We start from the raw sequence: 27,320 nt of genomic DNA on the forward strand, positions 1-27,320 counted from the left end.
CATTTGATAATTCCTTGCGGAATTCCGTCTATTGATACTTTTGAAATTATATGCGAAATAGAAAACCAAACATTTACAATGGAACGGCGGAAAAATGATTTCAACAAAAATATTTAAGGAATTTCCAAAAATCTAAGGAAGTTCACATACAATTTCCTTAGAAAAATCGCAAAAATGTTTGAAGGCACACCAGTAGAATTTTTTTGGAGGAATTTCTGTGAGAATGCTTGAAAAAAAAAATAACATTTTTCATTTGAATCAGTTGAATCTTTGGAGAAATTGCAAAAGAATTATTGGATAAACTAATAAAAAAACCTTTGGAAAAACTCCTGAAGGAAGTTTGGGAGGAATTTCAAATGGCCTCCTTGATGTAATTTCTTTAGAATTTTGGATAAAACATTGATCGAATTGTTAAAGCGATCCTTGGAAAAAGCCCAAAAGTAATCCTCTGTAGAGCTCTTGGAGAATTTATTAAATAAATTAAGCAAGGAATGCTTCATCCGAATTATGAAACCTTCGCACAAGATCTTTGAAGAAACTCTGAAAGATTTTTTTGAAGAAATATTTAAGAAATCCTTGGAAAAAATCCCGTAGGAATTCTTGTAGCGATTCCTGAAGAATTGGATTGGAAGATGGATATCCTATATGAAGTCTTAACCGTTATGTGTCCGACAAAATTTTTGCTTTTTTCTACACCATGCTTTTTAAATGGGCGCTGGGTACCCGGGTACCCTGTCGGCCACATAAGGGTTAAACTTGCATCAATCACCTTAAAGGTGCTTCTAGGCATTCTTAAAGAATTCTTGAAGAAAGTGGCAAAACAGTCTTAGGAGGAGTCTTTGGAGAAACTTCTGACGAAATTATTTGATTTTATCTTATTAAATCAGGCATCTGTTCCTTTTTACTATATAAGCATACACGCTCCTGTTTTCATCCTACTGAAAACAAAAGAATGGAGCGCTTGTTTGTTAGAAGTGGCACGAATTATATCAAAAATTACGTAATCAATCGGTGCCGTAAACGCTTTGTTTTCGAATAAGATGAATTAGGGATTGTAAGATAACTAAGGTACAGTTTATCAAACAATTGTCCGTACAGCAAATTTTTTGTCAAAATTATTTTTCATTCAAATGTTTATAACTTTTTTATGCGTCAATCAAAAACGCTGAAATTTTGACCAATCATGAACCAAATATTAAAGCTCCATTGGTAAAATTTTGAGCAAGATCGAATAAGTTTTCTGAAAGTTATAGAACTTTTAGTAAACTTATAAGATTTTTGAACACATTTTTAGAACATGATATCTCAATATGTATTCTATGATTTTTTTTCAATTTTTTATGTTTTACATCTTATACCTAAGGCTTTCATATGCAGCTATGTTAGAGGTTTTATATTCACTACAAAAAATATGAAAAATGTGCTTATGTAGCTGACGATGTTTAAAAATTTACTATATTTTGCACATATAATCTGCCAAACGTTTTCCACCAATAAAAGTGCATTGACTGAACGAAAAATCCATAGGACCTACTCTTCATATGTAGTTTAGTAGGTCCTGTATAAAAATATTACAATTAGAGAGTTTAAAAAAGTTGAAAACACTAGGCACTTTTATTGGTCAAAATATGATAAATTTCCAAATGACACTCTGAACATATACAGATTTTTCATATTTTTTGTTGTGAATATAAAACCTCAAACAAAGCTGCATATGAAAGCCTTAGGTATAAGCTGTAACACGAAAAAAATTTAAAAAGTTTCATCAAGTACAAAAAAGTTATACACATTTAAATGAAAAATTATTTTGACCAAAAAATTACTGTACGGACAATTGTTTGATACACTGTACGTTGACCCTTGCAAACTTGCAAACGCAAACAAAATTCGCTCTGTATAAGACGCTGATTCTTCCGGTTGCCCTCTACGGTCACGAAGCGTGGACTTTAAAGGAGGTAGACCGAAAAGCTTTTGGAGTTTTTGAGCGCAAAGTGCTGCGGACAATTCTCGGTGGGAAACAAGAAAATGGAGTGTGGCGCAGACGCATGAATCACGAGTTGTACCAAGTGTACGAAGAGGCGAATATTGTGAAACGTATGAAATACGGCAGACTTCAGTGGGCTGGACACGTAGTGCGAATGTCGGAAGAAAGAATAGCGAAAACAATATTCAGCAGAGAACCCGGTAGAGGTAGGCGACTTCGTGGGCGGCCGCGAACTCGCTGGCTGCACGCGGTTGAAGAAGATCTACGATCCCTACACGTTCGGGGAAACTGGAGGAACATCGCCCAAGACCGACAAAGATGGTGCTCTACTATACGCTCGGCATTGGAGTAAAGTTACTTTGTAGCCAACAAGGTATCAAGGTAGGTACGTTGACCCTACTAGGAATCCTCAGAGTTTTTTTTAAACAAATTTTCGGAGGAATTTCTGAAGACATCTCAAGACATCAAACCCTGGAGAAATTTTTGATTGAGATGGCTTGATGGAAAATGGTTTTTCAAAAGGTTTTTCGAAGAATTTTTGGGAGTCGCAATAGAAATCTTTAGAAGAGTTCCTGGAGGTATGCTAGCAAAAATTCCTTGGGGAAACTCCTAGAGTAGGTGTATATTTCAGAATTCGTGGGAAGATATCCAGAAGAATTTTCATAGAGGAACTCCTGTAGGGATCCTTGGAGAATTTAAAAAAAAATCTTATCCAATGGATTCTTTGGAAATTTAATAGAGGATTTCTAGGATGAATCTCTCAATGAAACTTTAGAGAAACTCCTTGAAGAATCCTTGAAGATTAAAAAAAAAAGCGTTGCAGTAATTCTTGAAGGAACTTCTAAAGGAATCCTTGGAAGAAATTCTTAAGAAATCTGCAAAGGAACGCCAAGATGAGTAATGAATGCTTGAGGAAATGCCAAGATAAACTCGTGGATAAATCTATGGAGAAATCAGTTTGAGGCGAACCAACCAAGGGTTGGAAAACCTCATTAATAAAGGCAATAATAATAATAATAATAACATGGAGAAATGCTTGACTTCCGTGGAAAAATCATTTAAGGGATATTTAGAGGATCTCCTGAAAGAAACCATGGAGGAATGTTTGAAGAAACTCTAGAAGGAGTTGTCTTCCGAATTCCGGAATCCCGATATAATTTCTTGGAAAAATAACTGGTTCCGAAAAAATCATTGGAGATTTTTTGTAGTGATTTTTTCTAGAATTTCTTAAGAATTCATTGATCTTTAAGATAAATCCTCAGAGATTTTATTATAATCCTTGGTGGACTTCCTGAACAAATGTTTCGAGAAATACTCGATGAATCCTTTGCAAGAATCTTTTGAAGTACTCTGAAGTACTTTTGAAAACATCCTCGGAGACAACACTGTAAGAATTCCTGAAGGAGTGTTTAGAGAAATACTGAATGACACCCTTGCATTAACCACTTGAACGATTTTTGAAGAGAAATTATAATTCGAGTAAGATTTTTTTAAAGAAAACGGTAAAACAATCTTTGAAGGAATTCCTAAAGGATTACTTAATGCAATTCCTAAAAAAAATGTTAAGAAACTTCAACATAATTCTTTGAAAAAAATCTTACGCTCATTGATGGAATTCCGGGATGTACATCCTTGCAGAAATCCCCGAAAAAAATCATGAATGATTACAGAAAATAATTTTTAACCTTCCATCAGTCAGTTGGCCATTACTGCCAGCATCACGCTAATACTGAGTACAAAAGTCGAGATTGTTTTCAACGTTTTGTGCAAAATACAACAGCGCGATCATTTGAGGGTTAGAAAGGTAGGTTGTGAAATATGTACACCTGTAATTTTCATGGGGGCCCACAAACTTGGTTCCGCACCGGGCCCCCAAATTCCTAGCTACGCCACTGGGTGTTACTCAGTCAAATTCTAGTCAACTGACATGCATTTTTGAACACAGTAAGATACTGCATGCTGCTCACTGTGTACAAAAAATAAAGTCGATTGTTAAAAAAATGAGTTACACATGCAGTGCTCAAAATAAGTCCCATTTGCACAAACGGTCCTAGGCCCTATTTCATATCTATTTTTTCCACTGTTCGTGCCCCATCCCCATGGATTGGATGTGAACCGTCAGCTATATAATAAATCCAATCAAATCGCCAAACCCTCCGATGTGAGTGAGTTGTACAGATTAGCCACGCGATTAGCAATTGGAGCGTCGTATCTGTGGACATATGCAATGTACAACGTAATGTAGCTACGTATACGAAACGATTATTGTTCTTATTCCTCGTGATTTTGCTATTTCTATGTCGTTCACAGCGATGCGTGTTTTTGTGATAATCTTGGAATCAACGTAGGCGTAGCTGGAACGATTAAAAACATATGTTTAAGGTAACTTACCTACATAAGGAAGACACACCTTGAATTTTCAAGAGCACTTTGATTGATTATGATGAAAAGTCCATATGCTAAAGATGACCAATGATTCAACTTTTTAGTAGGCTCGTAGTACGACTCGGGCTGAAAATCAACTCTACAACTCATTTCATAAATAACTATTGAAAATGGCATTTCCCGAAACAGCTACTACTAAAATGTATTCATTAGGAAGCTCTTCCATAGAACTACTTGCATGGGTAACATCACAGACAAACAGACGTCTCACTCTACTCACTTCCCATCGTTTCCCTTTTTAACGAATTATACAAATATTCCGTAGTTCGCAAATCGCTCGCTCATGGCGCTCGCATCGTTTTAGCTCCTGTTTGACGTTTGCTCACTACCGTCATCTACTCAGTAAGTTTACGTACCACAGCGTAATTAGCATTGGGCGATTCTGTTTGCGTGACGATGATTTTTATCGCATTTTGTTCCAAGTGATACGTCTGTTTGTCTGTGGTAACATGATTAAGTTGCCTTGGCTACACACCCCCGCTCCATTCGGTTAGATTCTACACGCTTGCTTTGTGCTCTCGCTGTCGCAGCCTGCTCCGTCGTCGGTACTAATTCGATTCGCAATCAGTCACCTGTGAACGGTTTCGCGTTCAGTATCGTAAACATAAATTATTGGTGCATTTGAGATCGGTTGTGGATTGTTAAAAACATGTGCTCGCAGGAAGAAATAAACGAGTTTGGCTTCGAGGTGAGTTGTAAATGTTACCAGATTGTTGATTGTCAGGACTCGTCCAGGAGGTGCAAATCAAGCATAACGTCTATATATTATATATACAACATGTATACAACACACACGCGCAGATAAATCATGTTAATGGCACAGTTTGAACATTATGGTAACTGTGCCCAGTTAGTAATGGGTTCTGCTTATTCCTTCGGGCTGTTGCGCATTTGAACGAAATTTACTGTGTGCTCGCCCATCCTCATGTTCTGCTCTCCAAGCGATATCAATTTCACATTATTGACATTTTAATGGCTGCGCTAAGTTAAAAGCTCTTTTGGGAGTTGTTCTTGGGTAGAATAAGTAACAAATTGCAGGTACAACGTGAAACGATGCTTTACACTATTGACGTTAAACACTGTGGAATTCAAAATTATTATATTTTGTTTATAGTACTAATGTAGAATTTTTAAATGGCATCACAAAACATTTTTATGTTGGCGTTTAATTTCTGTGCGATTGTGATAGTTGTTTATGTAACGCAGTGATCACCAAAGTGCGGCCCGCGGGCCGCACGTGACGCCGAGTTCTCTATGTTGCCGTAGCTTTTCTTGCAAAAATCACGCATAATCACGAACTGTAAATGCAACGTTTCTCATACTGTAGATGACTATTAACAATTGTCATTTAACCATTTTTCGAACTGTCCGAGATGACAGTAAGCTAACCATACCACGTACAGATTTGCCAGTTTGACAAATGGTAATCCGCCAAATTACAGTATGAGGTATAGGCGGTTAAGATAGGTTACCATAAAAAATGGCTTGTTTTCTCGAACAAATTTTTCGCAAAACAGTAAAGGATACGGTCAATTTACTATCCCGTTTTTGAAGCAATTCACTGCATGGCAAATGGTTAGAGAACAGTAAAACAATAAATCTAGAACGGAAACGAACAATGTATGTGGTATTGTTGGTTTATGCTCATCTATGGTATATTAAACTTATGGTATATGGTTCTATTGCAATTAAACCGTTAAAATAAAAAGTCTGTTTTGCGATCACCAGAGAATGTTTTATTCAAAAAATATTCTGCCTCGGCTATAACTCCAAAGCGCATTATTTTTGTCGCCCTCCACGCATAATAGTGTCTGGAAAAACCCGACTTTCGATGTATGCAATCCTGGATCCGGTGGCACCTACGACGATTACGGGAACTTCGTCCGGGTGGGGACGGATTTTGTACAATATCTGCTACAACAGGAGGGATCGTTCTCACCTTCCTTTTGTGGAATCCCGCACAGAGGAGGCTTATGTTGTTGACGAATTCTCATTGGCGAATCTAGGATTTTTTCCTAGGGGGTGCCTTGGGGGTGCCAGTTTCAGTGGCTTCCAGGTTGTTTTGCTTTATTTCGTAAAAGGAAATACCATTCCACCCTCAATTTCTTTCATGTAATAGTGATATACTGCACTGCGTCGTGGGAAAAAATAGCCCGAAAATTTAAACGCTCTATCCAGCTTTTTACGCTGGCTATAAAACGACGAGGGGTGAATCGATTTTGACATTTCTTGCCGACAGCTTTTATAGTAAGGTCTCAGTAGGCTAAAAGCATAGGTTGTTGATCTAGCTGTCAAAATTTTTCACTATCTTTGCGGTAGACCATTTCGCGTTGTTTCTCATATATTTCCTTTGTGAAAATAACATTGTTTTATATATTTTAGGCATTCAGTTTAAAGGATTGACCATCATTATAGTGCTGAAAAATAAGCCTTGCTGCTGTACGAAGAACTTGGGGTCAAAATTCGGATAGACCAGTCTCCCAGTACATCGATTTCTATCCCCAACTTGTGACTTATCAAAGCGGAAGAAGCTCTTCCGATCCATAGCAGAGTGTAGCGGATAGTAGAACTTTATATACCTCAACTATGTCTGAGACCCGGACTGTCAACTCCCCAATCCCGAACAGTGTTGTATTAATAATTCCCCTTATTATGAAATCCGTTCCTATAATTTAATCGGCGATGGCGATTCAATTACTCATATTCTGTTGGAAGCCTTATTGTTTCTATATAAAAATAAATAATAAATACAAAATAAATTGTGTTTTTCGTACCATACTATAATGGACAGTGTAAACAGCGGAACTTGACGTTAAAACTTTACTCAAACTGGACATGTCCAGGGCGTTACATAACTTTTTGAAAAATCTGTCGTAATCTTAGCCCAAGCAAATATGCTCCGTGCAGTTGAATCCCGGAATTTTCCACTAGCAAAGTTGGATTTTACTCAAAATACGTGCGTCGAACCTAACTACAGAAGTGGTGCGCTGTATAGCGGACCAGGTTTACTATACAGCGCACCACTTCCGAAGTTAGGTTCGACACACGGATTTGGGGAAAAACCCAATTTCGCTAGTCGAAAACTCTGATTTTCAACTAAATTGAGAATAATCACTCGCGCAACAGTTCCGGGACCCAATGGCATGCTCACTATCTGGTCTCGGCAAAATAGAAAAATCTTTGAAGTTCCATCTTCGAGGTCAGATCGGTTCTTTTGCCTTCAGACGTCTGTCTCCGGCAGTTTTCATTGAGCGTCTTATCCTCCCTGGGCATATTAATTTCACATTCTGTTCGTATCTCATGATTCCTGGCATCATGCATGTCCAGCAATATCAACCTAAAATACAATATTAAAATATGAAATATGAAATTTTTACAATTGAATTCCCGAACACAAGAATTGGAAATTTTGATGTTTTTCATCAACAATAAAGATTTTCATCACCACAAAGCTTGCTTCGATTCATCCATAATAAAATTATAGTGTCGGCAAGAATTGTCAGATAGGGGTGATTCACAATTTATGGCAAGCCAGCGTAAAAAGCTGGATATTTTATAGAAGTTTTTTTTTTGGAAAATCCGAACCGTTGTACAGTTTTAACACTCTCCCCGCCATGTGAGGTTTTAAAACTTGATAACTTGATTGCGTATAATACATGGAATTTGTATTTTCAGTTTGAACTTAACAATCATAGAGACAACCCCTTTGTTTAGTGGATTGAAAATAATCAGGCAAGCCTCGTTGGATAAGTGTAGAACTTTTGCTGTAAAAACCTTCATTCTGCACTTTGATGCGTTAGCAATTCAGTTGAAACCCGGAATTTGGTGCGAGCGAACTTCATTTTTTCTCTTCGGGATTCTGGTGCTCGGACCAAGTTCCGATTTCGTCTGAATTGATAAAATATCTGTTGAAAGAAATTGTGTATACATAAAGCTCAAAATTTGACTTACGCAAAACCAACATTGTAGTAATCAGTCAAAATTTCAGCATCGTACATTTCAGATAATCGAGTCTGGTTTGTACGTATAAAACAAGAAATTCGTGTTTTCGGCAAACCATTTTTTCGTGGAAAAGTCCACGTAGGTTCACGAAGTGTTACCCAGTCATGTACCAAAAAACTAAAATCAGGACAGTTAAAGTTAGCCGAAACACTAGAGACAAAACGAGAACATTATGTTCCCCCTGATGAAGGCACCATCCCTAAGTGCCGAAACGTTGGGTAAACAATAAACCCGTTTTAAGAATAAAGACTGCGTAGCCACTAAAAGTTTCCAGTTAAAGTAACAGTCGTTCCCTTAAAAGCAATCTCTCAGCAATTTCTTTGGATTTGGCAAATATATTCAGTAATATCTTTGGATCCCTTCGGCTATTTATTTAAGAATTTATTTGGTAATACGTTTGGAATTTGATACTAAACACTTTTCACGCATTCTTTTAAAATTTCATCAGAAGTTACTTTGAAGATTTCTTCGGCAATTCTTTGAAATGTTTTCTCTGGAGTTCCTTCGCCAATTTTTTAGTAGACATTTAAGCATTGTTTTGTTAATGCAAGCGATTCTATTTATATTTGCTTTTTTAAATTCTTCAATTACTCTTCAGGCAACTCTTTTTGGGATTATTTTAGTAAAACCTTTGATAATTCATTCGACAATGCCTCTGGAAACTTCATCAAATTTTTTTTTTGGAAATGTCTTCGGCAAATCATTCTACTTTTTTTTGGATTTTCGTCGATTTTTTGGACTTTCATTATCAATGCTATTCGGTATTCCTTCGCCAATTCCTTCGAAAACTCCTTCGGAAATTCTTTTATAAATCGCTTCTATAATTTTAATGAAAATTCTTTAGACAATTTCTTCTAGATTTCTCCAGTAATTATGTAAGGAATTCCTGCAGCAACACCTTGGGAACTTCTTCGGTAATTCCTTTGGAAATTGATTCGGCAAATTTCTTAAAGAATTCCTTCGAGAATTTATTTGAAAAAAATCTTTCGTGATTCTTTAAAAGTTCTGCCCTTGTGATACTACGGTAATTGCTATTGGAAATCTTTCTGAATTTTATTCAGAAAATGCTTTAATGACTTCGGAAATTCTTTAAGAATTTCTTTTATTTTTTTTTTAAAGTTTGTGGAAATTTTCATAGAATATATTTCGGCAAATTTATTTTGTGATTAGATTTGACCAATTTCTTTAAAAAGCCTTAATAATTTTATTCAAGACTTCCACTGGTAATTCTTATATGAATTCTCTTGGCAACTGCTTTGAATTCTAAAGTAAATTTATCCGAAAACTATCCGGCAATTTCTTTGGGGATTTGTCAGGAAGTTTTTCGTGAATTTCATAGGATTTTCTTCAAGCAAGCCCAGTTTAGAATTTCTGAATTTCCAATCCAGCCATTTTCGGATGCAATAAATATAAATACAATTTAATCATAAATAATTACAAAAATAAATACGATAAAATTGCCTGACAAATTTGCAAAATAACTGAGAAATAAATTGCTGAAATAATTTCAGAGGAATAGCCATTGATATTATAGAAAATAAAATCCAAAGGAATTGTTGATTAAATTCTAATTAAACTACCGCAGAAATAAAAAAAAAACAATCATGCCGAAGGAACCCTCAAAGAAACGGCCATACTGCGGTCTAGAGAATACGGAGTCGTGGGTTCAAATCCCACCAGAACGCGATTTTTTTAAATTCATCTCTCAATTTGTCAATTAGCAACATTCGGTGCCTTCTAATCAATTGGTTTTTCTCGTTCATTCCTATAGGATTTCACTAGAGATTTCTCTAGTAATCTTCTTCTTCTTCTTTGTGACTCTACGTCCGCACTGGGATTTGGCCTGCCTCACTTCAACTTAGTGTTCTTTGAGCAATTCCACAGTTATTAATTGAACGGCTTTCTTTGCCTGCCATTGCAGGAATTTGTATATTGTGAGGCAAGGACAATCATACTCTTTGCCCAGGGAGTCGAGAAAATTTTCCCGACTGGAACGGGAATCAAACCCGTCGTCTCTGGATTGGCGATTCATAGCCTCAACCATTAGGCTAATTGGAGACCCCTAGTAATACCTCCTTGCATTTCTCTGGAAATTTATACTATCCCCGAAACTCGTTTAGGGATTCCTCTTGAGATATCTATTGGGATTCCTTCAGCTGGAATTCTTTGAAAATGGCCAAGAGGAGTTGCGGGAGTAATACCATGATTAATTTCTAGAGTAATCCATGAATAAAAGCTCTTGAGGAATTCCTGAATGAGTCTTTAGAAAAATCCCTGGAAGAATCAACGGCATTTCTGGAAGTATCCTAGATAAACTGCCTAGACGAAACCCATCAAGAATGGCAGGAATAACCCTTGAGGTATTCCTGCAGGTATAATAGTTTTTTTTTTGTTCCTAGGAAGATTGTCTTGAATAATCCCAGCAAGTTTTTTTAAGGAATCCCTGGAGAAATTATTAGAAGAATCCATAGAAGAATTTTGGAAGGTATTACAGTAAGAATTTCTGCAGGAGTCCTACGAAGAATTGCTGGAATAACCACAGCAGGAATAGCTTGAGAAATCCTGCTGAAATTCCTGGAGAAAGGCCAAGAGGAGTTCATGGAGGAATCCCATTAGAAATTTATGAAAGAATCCTTGGATAAAATATCTATGAATAAAAATTCCTGGAAAATCACCGGATAGCTTTTGAAGTAATCACAGGAAAAATATCAGAAGGTATCATTGGAAAAATTCTGGAATGTATCATTGTAGAAATCTCAGCAGAAATCCTAGGAGGAATTGCTGGAGGTAACTTTGCAGGAATTTCTTGAAAAACTCCATCAGGAATGTCTGGGGGAATCCAAAGAAAATAAATCCTCGGAATACCTAGAGAAGTTCCTGCAAGAACCGGTAGAGGTATTCTGGAAGAATCTATAGCGAAGGCCATGAAGGAATTGCAGAAGGAATTTCTGAAGGAATCTCAGAGGTATCATAGAAGTAATTTCTAGAGAAATCTTATGATAAGGAATGCCGCGAGTATCCTAAGAGAAGTTCCTCTAACAAATTCCTGGAGGAATACCTGCAGTTGTCCCTGAAAGAATCAGTAGGAATCCCTAATGGAATTGCAGGAGGGATTTCTGGAGAAATCTCAGGAAGGTTTCTCGAAATTATTGCAGCAAGTAAGTATGCCAGGAGAAATCCCTAGAAGTATTTCCGAAGAAGCCCTAATGTGAATTACTTAAAGAATTTCAGCTGGAATTCATGGAGGAAGGTCAACAGAAGTTTTTGGAGAAATCCCCTGTGGAGTTTCTGGAAGAACCTCTGGAGGAAGTCCTAGATAAATCCTTGAAGAAATCTCTGGAAAAATCACCGATGGGATTTTTAGAAAAATTCTAGGGAGATTTTCCGGAAGAACTTCCCTAGTAGAATACCTAAAGACACAGTGAGAATTTTTGGAGGAGTTCTAAAAGAAATTTCTGGAAGAATCGTCACAGGAGTTTCTTGAGGAATTCTGGCCACAATTCTCGAAGGAAGGCCAATATAAGCTCCTGGAAGAATTCCTTGAAACATTTCTGGAATAATCTCTGAATCAAATCTCTGAAGGAATTCCTGGAAGAATCACCGGAGGAACTTCTGAAAGGATCCCAGGAAGATTGTCTTAAATAATACCACCAGGAATTCCTAAAGGAATCCGAAGTATCAAAGTAAGAATTTCCAAAGAAATCCTAGGATCAATCTTTGCAGAAATTTTCAGTATGTACAACCCCATCTTGCCTGCCTGGGGAATCCTAAGGGAAGTGTATTGAAGAAATATCGGGAGAAATACATACAGGAAGTCTAGAGAAATCACTGTATGAATAGATAGAGATATTTCTGGAGGAATCCATGGAGAAGTCTGTTGATTGTTCTCACCAATATCCAAAACGTACAACAGGCATATAAGTAATTCCGGGTGTGCTTAAGTTTTTTTGACATGACACATTTCATTAAAAAATAGGCAGGCTTATTCTGCGCGGCGTGTGAGGTGAGACGGACGGTTTAGTCTCACGTGACGTGAGACGACTAATGTAAATCAAATGGGGCGAGTCGACTTTTGTCACCTCATTCGACTCGTCTCACCTCACACGCCGCGCAGAATAAGCCTGAGGGTCTGGGACCATTTGGGCAGGAGCACCTATTTTGGGCACTTGCTGCTATGACTCAGTCAATTTCAAACCGATTGATTTGAATTTTTGCACATGGCTAGATACTGTGCGTATCTGATCGTGTTTCAAAAATCAGGTCAATCGGTTCAAAATTGATTGAGTTATAGTAGCAAGTGCCCAAAATAGGTGCGCCTACCCAAATGGTCCCAGACCCTATTAGAATTATTGTGTTAACTCTTAAATTTTAGGTGACTGTCAAGGAAAAACTCTAGGGGGTGCCAAATTTGTTCTAGGGGGTGCCAGGCACCCCTGGAACCCCCCCTAGCTACGCCAATGCGAATTCTGCAATATAATTATTATCCGATGAGTTATATGTACCACCAAAAAATATGATAGAATAATCATGCAAAACTTACCCCTCTCTAATCCAGGCTGCTCCAGATACTTCTGCTTGTTTACCGCAGCAAATTTTGAGTTGAGTTTCAACACACGAGTGATCTCACGAAAGATTTCGTTTTTTTTTTCTGCTAAGAAACTGGTTGGTCTTTACAAATACTAATGTGTGCAACAGTTTGGCTAACTGTTAAATTTAAGTTGCATACAGTGATATACACATGTATAAGTGTGTTGCGCAAACATAATCACAAACCATTTGAGAAATGGCCATTCCATATTCCCACCATGCCTCACAAGTTTTCATCGCTATAATATCTGACAATGTCTGCACAGTATAACATACTGTTACAAATTGGTATGCGTTACTTAGACCGTTCCTGAGGGTCAAATGCTTCGAGTTTCATAGTTTTCAACAGAAAAGTACCTGATTGTGGTACAGTAACATTAACAGAAACAGGAGACATACTGTTTGGAACTTAATCCAAACAGTAATTTACTATGCGGGATGTTTCTTATAAAGCATTGTCCAGTTAGAATCCGGACGCAAAGGATAATTTATTGTGACGCTCTCAATGTTCATAATCATATTTTTTTACAGCAGTCTGATCATAAACAAGTCCTCTATTGATGGTGAAAATTTCATCGATTTTCTTGCTACGAGTGAGAAGTTATTTCAGAATGAAGAGAAGTGAAGGAAAAAAATCTTGCACAAACACGCTGAAAATTAAGCGTGGTCAGGTACGACAGTCGCGAAAAATGTCAATGTCTCCATAACCATTATGTGTGATGTGCACAGATGTTGTTAACCATGCCATGAGGAAATGCCCAAGGAAGATTGAAGTTTATGTTCATGGATAAATCTGCTAGGAATTCCAAGATTTGCCAGGAAGTTCGAGCTCTGGACATCGTTTTCTCACATCACGATTTTGACACCAAATGTGTACAAAGATGATAACCTCAAGAATCGCGTGCTGCTTTTCAAAAATGCACACAAGGGATCTGTAGAGGTTTGAGCTAATTTGGTGAGCTATCACGACAGCCTGAGATGTGTAGTGGTGTCATCACTGTTGGATAGTGTTTATTAACAAAAAAAAAACACTCAAATTTCGCTTCTTTGGAATTCACTGAATAGCCCTTTATTTCGCAAGAAGAGAAATATTTGGCAAAGTTTCTTTGGAATCCTAATCAGATTGGTAGAGGGTCTCAGGACACTACAGAGATGACCTGATTGTTAAACAAATCCGCCGAAGGGGTTGATGTTAAAATTTACTACCATTGTGCAGATTTTTAAGGAAGTAATCACGGAAAAAATGAGAAAATGTATTAAAAATTAAATTGAATAATTTTAATGATATTTTTCCATGAAACTACAGAAAATTATCTTTGTTTTGAGGGCTTCACCTTTTCTATTTGTTATTCCACCTCTGAGATATAAGTGATTATCTGCGTCCGGATTCTAACTGGACAATGCTTTAGAGGCTGTTATACTCCCAAAATAACCTAGAATAACGTGTTGAATGTTTCTTAAATGGATCCAGAAAGTGCGATACAAACAGTTGAAAAAATGGGCCTGAGGATCAGTAATGTAACGATATGTATGTAAAGTTGATTTTTTCAGCACTAGTCGTACAACGAGGCTTTGCATAAATAACTATTAAGGCACGCTAGTTGTAGATTGTGTTTTCCTAACCTAGGGCCTAAGCATATTCAATTTAACTCTTACTGAAACTTGAGGGTAGCTTGATTTTTATTCGAGAAATCGTTTTTTTTTTCTAAAATCATCTTGAAAAAAATTGCTTCATTTTAGGCGTTTAAAGTGGGTCATTCTGTAGCTAATTGCACCTCATCATCAATATCATCATCGACACCACAGATATCTGTGGAAATGGTAAAACTTGAAATTGGAATCCTAAAAAGTTATGATGAAATTGTTTGGTATAATTTCTTAAATATTGTTGGTGAACTGTTCGTAATTTCTGAATAACTATACGCTACACAAATTTTCAGTATACCTTTTGACATTATTTTTGAAAACTGGATTACATTGTTGTTGTCTATTAAATCCATTAGAAGAGTTTTGGAAAATATAAAGAAAAATTGTCTGGCGAAATGTCTGACAAAACTCCTAAACAAATCTCTTCAGGACAAAATCATTGGAATAACTTCTAGCGGCGCTTTATGGAAAGTACATATTGTGAAAAAGATTCCCAAGCATAGTCAAGCGTATTTGTCGACTTCAATAAAACCTAAAAGTAGAATTTCAGGCTGGGGTGACGTCAAGTCAAGTCACCCCATTTTCAAAATGTAGTATCTTCCGAAAAATATGAAGAAATTTTACATTTTGAAACTCAATGTAGCAGGCAATGTATTAAGATAAAGAAGGAGAAGAAGAACATGAAGCGTATAACCATGACATGACGAACTGGATGCGTAAAACCAGAATTTATTACAACAATCCAAATATTTCCACACGAGAATTAGCTCAAGTCGGGGTCTCAATCATGATTCGTGAATCGTTGATTATTATCCACATCCTATGGTAGTTTCTGAAAACCGTCATAATCAGCCCACTCTCTACCAAACCAACATTAATGGAACCTTTCACTCGACTAGCACGTGCAACGAAGGGTTCGACATTTGAGTGACTCGACTTCAATAGGTGCTGCTGCTGCTGCTACTCGGCGGTTTCGCATAATTTTGCAATTCACGCGCAATTCAACCGAAAATAACTACCACGTCCTCGTCCTTGCGATGATTGCGAACTATACTGTGCCGGTCTACAATCGTCCCAGGGCGCCCACCCACCCACTAACCTGTCCGAAATCAACGCAGCGCCACAATCCGTCATGACGCCCTTCCTTTAGTAGAGCATCACGGTAAATTTGTTCTTGATTGCGTGCTAAACCAAGCTAATCACGAGGTCAAATATTTAGCATCAACGAACGGGAGGTACGCCAGTCAGTCAGCCATCCAGCCAGCCAGCCGCGCACTCATGAAACACTTTTAGCGGGTTCTCATCAACACACAATACTCATCTACTCATCCTTTTGCAAACCATCACACTCCATAATGCCATAGCACAGACAAACAGACGTAAGAACAATTCTCGTGAAAATCTATGACCCACTTCACCCTATACCATCACATGGTGGAAATGTTTCACGAAACACTGCGTTGTGCAATATCGTCAACAGAAGGCGCTAGTGTTGAACGTCAAACGTAAAGAAAAACTGTATGCACGCCTATGGTTGTGAAAGTCATAACTTTGAAGATATAAAATGATCGTTAAAAGCGTGGTCGATGGAAATTTCGCAAGTGTTACGTCTGTTTGTCTGTGGTCATAACATTTCGTTTAGCAGAGCGTATAGAAATATGGAGCTACTGCACAGTGGGACGTGTTTTGTTTTGCTATGAAAAAGTTTAACTGTATTGTTTTATTTTTGGAAAAACCGAAGTCGTGTTCCAAATATGGCATACCACTAACACACAATACTCATCTACCCTTCCTTTTGCAAACCATCATACTCCATAATGCCATAGCACGGACAAACAGACGTAACTTCTAGATCAAATCTGTCACCTACTTCACCCTATGCCATCACCTGGTGGAAATGTTTCACGAAACACTGCGTTGTGCAATAACGTCAACAGAAGGCGCTAGTGTGAAACGTCAAACGCAACGAAAAACAATGTGGACATTCATGGTTGTGAATGTCATAACTAGGAAGCAGAGATGGCATTTCACCGTACACGGAGAAATCAAACTACCTAATTTTTGGGTCGATTTTACTCAAAGCTGAGTATATCGAATAAACTAGTTACCCAAAATTAGGTTGTTTTCCCTCTTTCCCTCACCGATGTTGTCAAAAACAAACAGAGATGCATCTACCCAACGGGGGTCCTTGAGCCCAATAAGCCAATTTTGGGTAAATGCAGGTTTACTCAAATTTGGGTTGAATGAGGGGGGGTCTTGGGTTGAATTTACCTACTCTTAAGTAAATGTTTTTGCTGTAGGTGAAGGCAATTTACCTAGTGTGAGTTTAATCGATTTACTCAAATTTGGCTTATTGGGCCGAACTATGGGGTTGCGTCAAAAGAACTCAATTTTGGGTAGTTTGGCGGTTCCGTGTAGCGATTCACTGCGGCGTCAGTTTATCGATCACACTGGGGATAGGAACATTTTTCACCACACTAGAAGCCAGCTTCTCTTGTTTTGGGTGGTGGGTAGACCAAGCGCTAGTGCGTGCTCTTGCTCGTTCGCCTTGGATCGAGTGTGGCTCACTCTTTCGCGCGCATCGCTCTCCGGCGCTCTCCCGTGTTTTCACTTAGCAGTCACCGAATCATCACCATGGTGTCACCGGGGCGAGAACTCTCCGGTGTTTCACCGCAGCGCGCACTCTGGCGCAAATACCTCACTGGAGCGCGCGCCCGGGTGGTTTTTTACACTTTCACCGGAGAGAATTTAAAATCGCTCTCGCCGCACTGTTGTGTGGCCTAGCGCTCAGGGAGCTAACAGATTTATTCGCCTTGACGGAGGCTCTCTGAGAGAATTGCGCTGTGCGTGAAATCATTTTTTTTTAACATGGGAAAGGATAGGAGCTGCATTTTCAAATGCTTCTAAAATATTTTAGGGACTTCAGATTGAAAAAAGTGTTAATGTTTTGCAATATACTTTCAATTAGCTACATTATAACTGGTTTTAGACAAAAGTTTTTAAATTGCAATGTTATGTCTATAATATAGCGTATCAAAATCTCATTCGATAACATTAAGAACGTTTTGCTTGAAAAAATTTCTATAAAGAATTAGAAGCATTTGAAAATGCAGCTCCTATCCTTTCCCATGTTAAAAAAAATTGTTTTCACGCAAGCGCAATTCTCTCAGAGAGCCTCCGTCAAGGCGAATTTCTACCCACCAAGCTTGCGCGCATCCGATTCGCAGTGGCGAATCCACACTTAAGAGACGGGCTCCTGTTGAGATACACAGCGTGAGTGGTGAATTTTCTATTTCTCTTTCCTACACTGAGGATATGGACATCTCTGCTAGGAAGATTTAAAATGATCGTTAAAATGCGCGGTCGATGGAACTACTGCACAGTGGGACGTGTCTAATAAAAGGTCAAACCCTCTTGAAGATGATACAGTTTATACATCCAATTTACATTTCTTATTGAAACATTGCCGATTATTCTACGATTTGCAAAAGAAAGATTTATTGCTATTGCACGTAACACGTGCCAAAGGAAAGATTGTTTTGCTATGAAAAAGTTTAACTGTATTGTTTTTTTTTGGGAAAACCGTAGTCGTGTTCCAAATAGCGTATCATCTGGGAAAATCAAACACTTTAAAATAGTTATTCTTCTACATTCAAAATAGGCTCAATTGGCTTCTTTAGCGGTGTTGAGATAATTCCATATTCAGAATCTGCATGGAAAACTGAGCCGAAATCCAAATTTTCATGAATTTTGATGCCCGGGAACCTATTTAAAAATCAGTTTGAAGTTTGTATGGGAGCGATTTGTCGAATCACCCCTCGTCGCATTTTGTACTGGGCGGAGCTGTCAAGCAGTTGGCCAGCTGTCAAAAGGTGATTTAGAAAAATCTCTTCGAAATCGATTTTAGGTACCAAAATGAAGTTCTAAGAATCTGAAAAAATCATAGTGGTTCAGGAAAAGGTGCTCTTTCGTATAAAATAAAAAAATCAATACATTCTTCTTAATTTAAAAACCCAATTGATAAGATTTCCAAATAGGGTGTACGACAAATTTACATGACACTTAATTTTAATTTCAGTTTGTCAAACCCGAGGTTATGTGACCACTATCCTAATTTTGACTAATGCACGGCTGAAGAGGAAAGTCATTACCACCATTACCACAAAATCAACCATCAGTACCAGGCGAGGGGCTCGGTAAGCGACTTCCGGAGTAGACAGTAAATGTGGCGAATTTTATTGTTGCGGCCGCAATTGTTATGTGTCCTACTATACGGATGCATAGTTACTAGTATGATATGGCTCGCAAAACAAGAATCATATCGTGATCTCGTAAAGGGAACAATTTTATGGATTTGGGAAAAATTAAAACAGCCCAACTGAAGCTCCAATGATATGCTTCTAAGGGCTAGAAGACAAACTTAATTACTGCGAAACGAACCATTCATAAATGGCTTTTCATAAAAAGTCGTGCTCGTGCTACTAGAAAACAAAAAAACATCACTTGGATGGTTGAATGTAACATACTTAGAGCAGCCACAGCCAACCCCACGGAATTTCATGGAAACTTGTTCAATAATTTTTTTTTCAAGTTCGCTGAATGAAAAGGACGCCAATCAACAACAAATCATAAGCATATAAACAGATTTTTAAAATCAATCATTTCTTACTGGGGCTGCCTTAAATGCGCTCTAATCCAACTCCGGGAGATTTTCCGGAAATTTAATTGTAAGGTCGCACACTATGGAATCCCCGAATGATTTCAGGGAGGAATCTCAGAAGGAAATGCAGGAGAAGCCTTTAAAGAAACTCCTGGAGGAATTCATGAACAAAAATCTGGAATAATCTCTGCAGGAACTGCTGTATTAAATCCTGAATGAACTTCTGCAGGAATCTCTGGTGGTTCAAGAATCTCTCTTTGAGAGATTCCTGCTGAAACTTCTGAAGAAATCACAAGTTGGAACTTTCGAGGAATTTCAGAAGGAAATCCAGGAAGAATTCCCGAAGGAATCCAGCAGGATTTCTAAAGGAATTCGAGAAGGAATCATCTGAGAATTTCTAAGAGCAATCAACGAAAAATATCCAGGAGGAATCCCAAAGAAATTCAAGCAGGAATCTCCAAAGAATTTCCAAAGGAATTCTCAAAAGAATTCCAGTGGGGAATTTCCAAGGGATTTCTAGGAGGAATTAACCAAAAATACCCGGGAGGAATCCCAGAAGGAATTGAAAGAAAAAACCCTGGTAGAATTTTAGGAGGAATTGCCGAAGGAATTACAGCAGGAACTCCCGAAGGAATTCTTGGAAGAATCCCCGCAGAAATTCGAGGAGGTATCACCAAAGGAATTCCAAGATGGTATCCCGACGGAATCGCCAATGGAATATCAAGAGAAATTCCAGAGAAGTCTCCGATAGAATTCCAGGACAAATTTTTGAAGGAATTCTAGGCAGAATCATCAAAGGAATTCCAAAAGAAAACCTCGAAGGAATCAAAAGGAATCATCGATTGAAGTCCAGAAGGAGTCCCCGATAGAGTTCCAACAAGAATCCCCGAAGGAATTCCAGGAGGAATCTCCGAAGGAAGTCTAGGAGGAATTTTACAGAAATTACATGAGAAATCCCTGCATGAATATTAGTGGGAAACACCGAAGGCATTCCGGGAGGAATCTCCAAGGGAATTCCAAGCGGAATCCTCAAATGTTTTTTCCGAAGGAATTGTAGGAGAAATCACCGAAGAAATTCAAGAAAGAAATCCCGAAGGAATTCTAGGAGGAATGCAGGAGGAATTCCATGGGGAATTTCTGAAGGAATTCTGGAGGATTTTCTGAAGGAATTCTAAGAGGAATCAACAAAAGAATTCTAGGAGGAGACCTCGAAGGGATTTAAGAAAGAATTTTCGAAGGAATTCGAGAGGGAATCCCCATACGATTTCTAGGAGGAACCAAAAACAATATCCAGGAGGAATCGTCAAAGGAATTCCATGAGAAACCCCTGGATGAATTTCAATAGGAATCTCCGAAAGAATTTTAGGAGGAATCCTCAAAGGAATTTTAGGAGGAATTCCCCAAGACATTTTAAGAGAAATCCCCGAAGGAGTTCTAGGAGGAATCCTCGTAGGAATTTTATGAGAAAACCCGAAAATAATTCAAGAAAGATTTTCCGAAAGAAATCCAGAAGAAATTACCGAAGCATTTCCAGGAGGAATCTCCAAAGGAATTCCAAGAGGAAACTCCGAAGGAAATCCAGAAGGAACTTCCATAGAAATTCCAGAAGAAATTCCCGACGGAAGGAAGAATCATCGAATCAATTTTAGGAGGAATCCTCGAAAGAAGTCCAGAAGGAATCCCCGAAGGAATTTGAGGAGGAATCCCCGAAGGAATTCCAAAAGGAATCTCCGAAATAATTCAAGGAGGAATTTTTGAAGGAATTGCAGGTGGAATCTCCGATGCAATTTTGGGAGTGATCTCGGAAGTCTAGAAGGAAAACCCGATGGAACTCCAGGGGTATTTTCTGAAGGAATTCCAGGAGCAATCCCCAAAGAAATTATAGCAAGAATTTCTGCAGGAATCCCAAGGGGAATCCCGAAGGAATTCCAAGAGGAATCCCCATAGAAAGTTAAGGAGAAATCTCTGAAGGAATTCCAGGAGCAATCTTCGAATTAGTTCCAGGAGGAATCTCCGAAGGAATTCCAAGAGAAATCCCCAAACGAATTCCAGGGGAATCCCCGAAGAAATGCCAGAAGAAATCACCGAAAGAATTCCAGGGAGACTCCTGGAGGAATACATGAGAAATGAGGAATTTACTGAGAAACCTTCAAATACATATCTAGAAACCCCGAAGGAATTTTAGGATAAACCCACGACAGAATATCAGGAGAAATTCCCGAAAGAATTTTAGGAGGAATTCATGAAGGAAGTCCAGCAGGAACACCCGAAGAAATTTAAGGAAAAAATCCAGAAGGAAATCTGGAAGGAATCCCCGATACAATAGCAGGAGGAGTCCCAGTAGAAAGTCCAGAACGAATCCTCGAAGGAAGTCCAAAGGAACCCCTAAAGGAAGGCCAGGAGGAATCCCCGAAGAAATTACAGAAGAAATCCCTGCAAGAGCTCCACGAGGATTTTCCGAAGGAGTTCCGGTGGAAATCTCCGAAGGATTTTCAGCGGAATCTTTCAAAGGGAAACTTTCCGGGTAGGGGAAATTATTTGCAGGAGGTATCCCCTAAGGAATTCCTGAATTTCAGAAGGAAATCCTGGAGGAATTCTTGTAGCAACTCCATGAAAGATCTCTCAATAATATCCTGGAAATATGCCTGATTATAATCCTAAGGAAATAATTGAAGGAACTCCTACAAGATTATCTGAAAGAACTCCTGTAGGAATTCCTGAATGAGTTTCTGGAGAGATCTCTGATGTAATTCCTGAAGGTATCCGTTAGTCCTCCTGGAAAAATCTCAATTTCAATCTATAATCAGAAAGAATTCCATAGCGATCCTTGGGAAGAAGCGATCCTTGGAAGAAACTTGTCAAAGAATCCCCTAAGGATTCTTTTTCTTCTTTGTGGCTCGACGTCCCCACTGGGACTTGGCCTGCCTCTCTTCAACTTAGTGTTCTTTGAGCACTTCCACAGTTATTAATTGAAGGGCTTTCTTTGCATGCCATTGCATGAATTTGTATATTGTGAGGCAAGTACAATAATACACTATGTCCAGGGAGCCGAGAAAATTTTCCCAACCGGAACGGGAATCGAACCCGCCGTCTCCGGATTGGCGATCCATAGCCTTAACCATTAGGCTAACTGAAGACTCCAATGTAATCTATGGGAATTTCCCTTGTGATTCATTCAATTTTTTTTTAAAGGATTTCTTTAGAATTTCCCTCAGAGTACCAGCAAAAATCCATACTAGAATTTCTCCAGAAATTCTTGATGGGATCTCTCAAACATTTTCAGCTGGAATTTCTCTAGAAATTGCTCTTGAGAGTTCTCTTTGAATTCCTGGAGGATTCCCAGAAGAAATTGTTTGAGAAATCTCTGCAAAACTTACTGGTGGATTCTACCAGAAATTTCTGAATGCTTCGCAGTATCATTACTAGAGCAATCCCAATTGCTCTCAAGTTGATTGCCAGCTGGAAAATTTGTAAGAACATTCTTAAATGATCCTCGGGGATTTATCCCGAAGGGATCACTGCAGGATTTTTTGGAGAAATCTCAGCATTAATTACTAGCGTAGACAGCTTGTTTTACTCATTCTTCTGAACAACAAAATAGAACAAGTAAGAACAAGTAAAAGAAGGATGGAAGAGCAAGCACTTGCCCTCTCTCCCATTATGCTCTTTCTCATGTTTATGAAGGTGAATGTGTGAGAAAAAAAAACACTAGAAGCTTGTGGCTGTAGTTGCATGAGGTATTCCAGCAATTATTTTTGCAAAAATCCTAGGTTTCCTTCAGGAATCCTGCAGAAAGTCCTTTTGGAATTTCTCCAGTTGAGATGCAGGCTTTGTTCCACTTGGATCGTTATCCCAGTAAGATGAAAAAAACAGAAGGAGGTGTATTTCATTACAAAGAACATCTTTGATGAACACAAGAACATTCTGAAAGATCCATATAAAAAGTTATATCGGAAAACCCATTCCAAGGGTTCGTCCACAAAAAATAACACATAATTCCTAAAATTAAGCAAATAAGGTAATAGTTTGTTCGGCAAACTTTCCAACAACACATTTTCTGCAACTTTGCAGAAGACACCAATACTCTATCTTTATATATGAGAAAAGTGAATTCGTATCGCACTTTTAGGTAGATTAATCACAAAGGTGAAAATTGCAAGGAAAATTCCAAAGTATGGAGGTAAGTATACAGAACAAATTATTCTAAGACACCATATACCTCTAAACTCAGTACATGAAGCCACAAAAATGTATTATGGATGTGAACGCCAGTATACAGTAGGTTCCTCCGAAGATTATGTCCGGTGGCCACATCCGGTAGTTTCTAAACGATCATTTTATGGCCAAATACATTTTACAATACAGGTTTCAGAGCGAAAATGAAGACTGTTTTCGATGAAATTTGGACACAGAAAATATTGTATAACTTTTGATTGCGTTTGCGAAAATAACTATATTTTTTACCATGAATAGTATATTATGTGTAGCTAATACCATACATTTTTTTTTATTAAAATCGGTTTAGTATTGGCGCAGGTATTGTCGATATCATAAAATGAGATTTTAGAAAATCTGGGCACCCATTTCAAAAAATTGCTCAGGCTGTAACTTTTTTGTTACCTCGTCAAAACGTTTGAAAATTTCACTCGATATTCTTAACATAGTATCAATTAAGTGGTACAAATTTGATCGAAATCGGTTCAGTACTTTTTCTAGTAATATCCAAAGCACAAATCGCTTCAAGGTAAATTTTAGGTGGTTAAAAACATTTTTAGTTCCGCGTGCACTATTTTGACTGTAGAACTGGTAACACTGTCCCGATTTTTATGAAACTTTGACAGTTTAAAATTGTTGTGTTAAACTGTTTTCCATGAAAATTTCAGCCATTTTCGCTTGAGTACTTTCGAAGTCAAAGCAGTTTAAATTTCACTATACCAAAAACCACATCTGCTTATTGTGACATACATATTTCACGTACATAAAAATTTTCATTGAAATCGGTTCAGTATTTTTGGCTCCAGAGTTGAAACGGCAAAAAAGTGATATTTTCCAAAAAGTTTGTTTGCCCAAGATTCTCAAATGGCAAGTTCCTTGTTTCAACGATATCTCCGCCAATACTCAACCGATTTTGATAATAAAAAATTATGGTATTAGCTAAGCATAATATACTATTCGTGATAAAAAAATTAGCCATTTTTGTGAACGCTAACAATGGTTATATATTATTTTCTGTCCAAATTTCATCGAATTCAGTCTTTATGTGTGAGAAACGATGAAATTACCGATAAATACCCTCGTGGCAAGGCATTTCTGTATACTCAGAAAGTGGGGAGGGGCTAGGGGAGATGCCACACCCAAATATTGGAAGACCGACCACAGAGAACAGACATCCAAGTCCAGTACCGAAACTGTGTAAGAAATTTAACGGCCATTTGAAATCGGCAACACAAGTGGCAATAGCGTGGCGCTGCAATCGGTTAATTTCCCATACTAATTAAATTCACCACTTGAAATGTTTCAATTCACCACTGACTGTGGCAATATGGTGTTTGGTGGCGTTAGTGTTGTCATCGTGTATTGGTTTGCAACCTTACTCAAGTAAAGATTCAAATCCTTACACAAATTTCCGAATGACATTTGTTCTAGCCTGGATGTCTGTTCTCTGTGGACCGACTAACCACATTTTATTTAAAACCTTTTAAAACTAGCTGTCCCGGCAAGCGTCGTACTGCCTGCCTACTACGTTTTTTGACATGTAGGGCGGTAGAGGAATGCCCCCAAAAATGAAATTCAAAAATTTTCTGTTTTCATTGCTTTTCCAGTCGATTTTCATAATTAATTTTTCGCACGAACACGTCGGAGCCCTGCTCAAATGGAAGAGTGGAAGAATTTTGTAAATCCGTTGACCCATTCCCGAGCCTATTCGTGACATACAAACACCATTCTATTTTTATTTATATAGATTGATTTCAAATTTCTTGATTGCATGGTCTTTGAGTAGTAGCCGTTTGAAAAAAAAAGTGATCCGGGTTAAGGAATGGCCGAAGTAGTTTCTGGGAAGGAATAAAAACAGTGGTAGACATTCGTTTAGACGAGGCATATTTTTTCTATTTTTTTTCGCAACTGTAATAACTTTAAGTTCTTTTTTTGGTTTGTGGAAGATCTTCTAGGTAATTTACATTAGCAAACGGAATGAAACAATATATTATTCATTATTTGGCGGTGAAATACAAAAAGATAATTTGCCTAGACATTGGAAACTTTTAAGAATTAGTTAATAAAAGTATAACATTTCAAAACATTTCCGACACAAATATTTTTGTATGGCGACCTACAATTTGATCGCTTCCGTGGTGCTGTGTTGCCGTATTAATTTTTCTTACTTTCCATATAAATATGCAGTTATTTGCATCTGTAGTGCTTCAAAAGATTTCTAAGTATTAAAACGAGTGCAGGTTAATATTCTACAGAAAACAATGTTTTAATCAGTGAAAAAACCCAAACCTTCAAAAAATCACGTATTTAAGTATTGTTTTGATGAAATATGATGGTATAACTTGCATAAATCACCACGTTAACAACAATCATTTCTTCTAATAGCTCCCTATATCTTCTAGACTTGGTTGATATAACATACATTGGACGCCTCACATTTTGAGAAATGGCAGCCAAATTATTAAATTTTCTAGCATGAACTACTTGCTTTATATGTTACGTTTGGTTTAGTTTAGACGTTCTTTTCGAATAAATGATGTAAAAAAAGAATGTGATTTATATCTAAGACACAATTACAATGCACTTCTTCAGATTGAATGGAAATAAGCCTGTTTTCTGACCACTTCATGCATTTTTGTATGAACTTCTACAAAAATGCCGATTATTCTTGCAGTTCCTTCACTTTGCAGTCTTCTAAATCATTAAATAATGCTTGTAATATACATTGCATTAGGACGCATCTTTATACTTACACAGAACATTTTATATTAGATTTTGTTTTCTCATAACATTTTATGCAATAATTAAATCCTTGCCAACATCATCATTTCTCCTTACCGGGAGAATGTTTTGTAAAATTTCTCCGAATTGGACTAATAAATAAAGTGAATTTCACAAAAATAAGTCAATTATCTTGGTAACATACCGCAAACTAAAAGTCTTGGTGTGGTGCTCGAAAAATCCTCACAAAATTGCAATAATTCTATTAAAAAAAAACAATTTTTTACTTGGCTAAACGAATGTCTAAGCAAAATATGACATTTGAAGAGATTTTACCCTCGTTTTTGTTTCAGTGTATATGCATGTGTATCACTTTTTCATAAAACTGCATTAAGTATACTATCACCACGATAAAAAAAAATATCAGTAAAACTTTTGTATGGATTTTCTGGCACTTTTTTGACAATTTTTGGGCCTTGGCTAAACGAATGTCTATCATTGTATAAATACTATAATATAGGGCTCCTATTTTGGACACTTTTCTGCTATAACTCACAACAATTCTGAACCAATTGACACAATTTTGGAATTGATTGAGTTATAGCGAAGAGTGCCCAAAATACCGGCCAATGCCCAAGTAGCTCGCTACCCTACTAAGAAATAACAGAACAAATCTCAATGAAATTTCCATAGAAATTCTCAAAGGCATTGTAAATGAATTTCAATTTTAAATAATTATATTGAATGAGCTCACCAATTTGTATCCCAGGATCGTCCTTCGAAATATGCGATTTTAAAGACTTTAAAGTTGTTCTGGGTGATTTTTGAAAAATGAAAGAATCGAACCAATTCCAAATCCAATCAATTTGGTTACTTTTAAAAATCAATGTGAACCGAGATTCATATACATCTGAATAGAACTTAAGGATAATTTCGATAAAATTCATTCAACATATAAATACCACAGACAAACAGACGTATCACTTGGAACAAAATGCGATAAAAATCATCGTCACGCAAACAGAATCGCCCAATGCTAATTACGCTGTGGCACAGAGA

At 37.6% G+C, this 27,320-nt stretch overlaps 1 protein-coding gene across 2 annotated transcripts in view; it reads left to right on the forward strand.

Annotated features, from left to right (window-relative positions):
- Nucleotides 1–27,320, forward strand: part of LOC109419229 (nicotinamidase) — a 175,994-nt gene that overhangs the window by 13,546 nt on the left and 135,128 nt on the right. Inside the window, exon 1 of one of the 2 annotated variants that reach the window (XM_029867513.2) lies at nucleotides 4,971–5,117. The exons of the other annotated variant lie outside the window; for it this stretch is intronic. Coding sequence (XP_029723373.2) covers nucleotides 5,079–5,117 — 39 coding nt within the window. The 5' untranslated portion in view covers nucleotides 4,971–5,078. Of the gene's footprint in view, nucleotides 1–4,970; nucleotides 5,118–27,320 lie in introns of those variants that run through there. 2 annotated transcript variants of the gene reach the window in all.

Source organism: Aedes albopictus, chromosome 3, assembly GCF_035046485.1.
Source record: "Aedes albopictus strain Foshan chromosome 3, AalbF5, whole genome shotgun sequence".
NCBI lineage: Eukaryota > Metazoa > Arthropoda > Insecta > Diptera > Culicidae > Aedes > Aedes albopictus.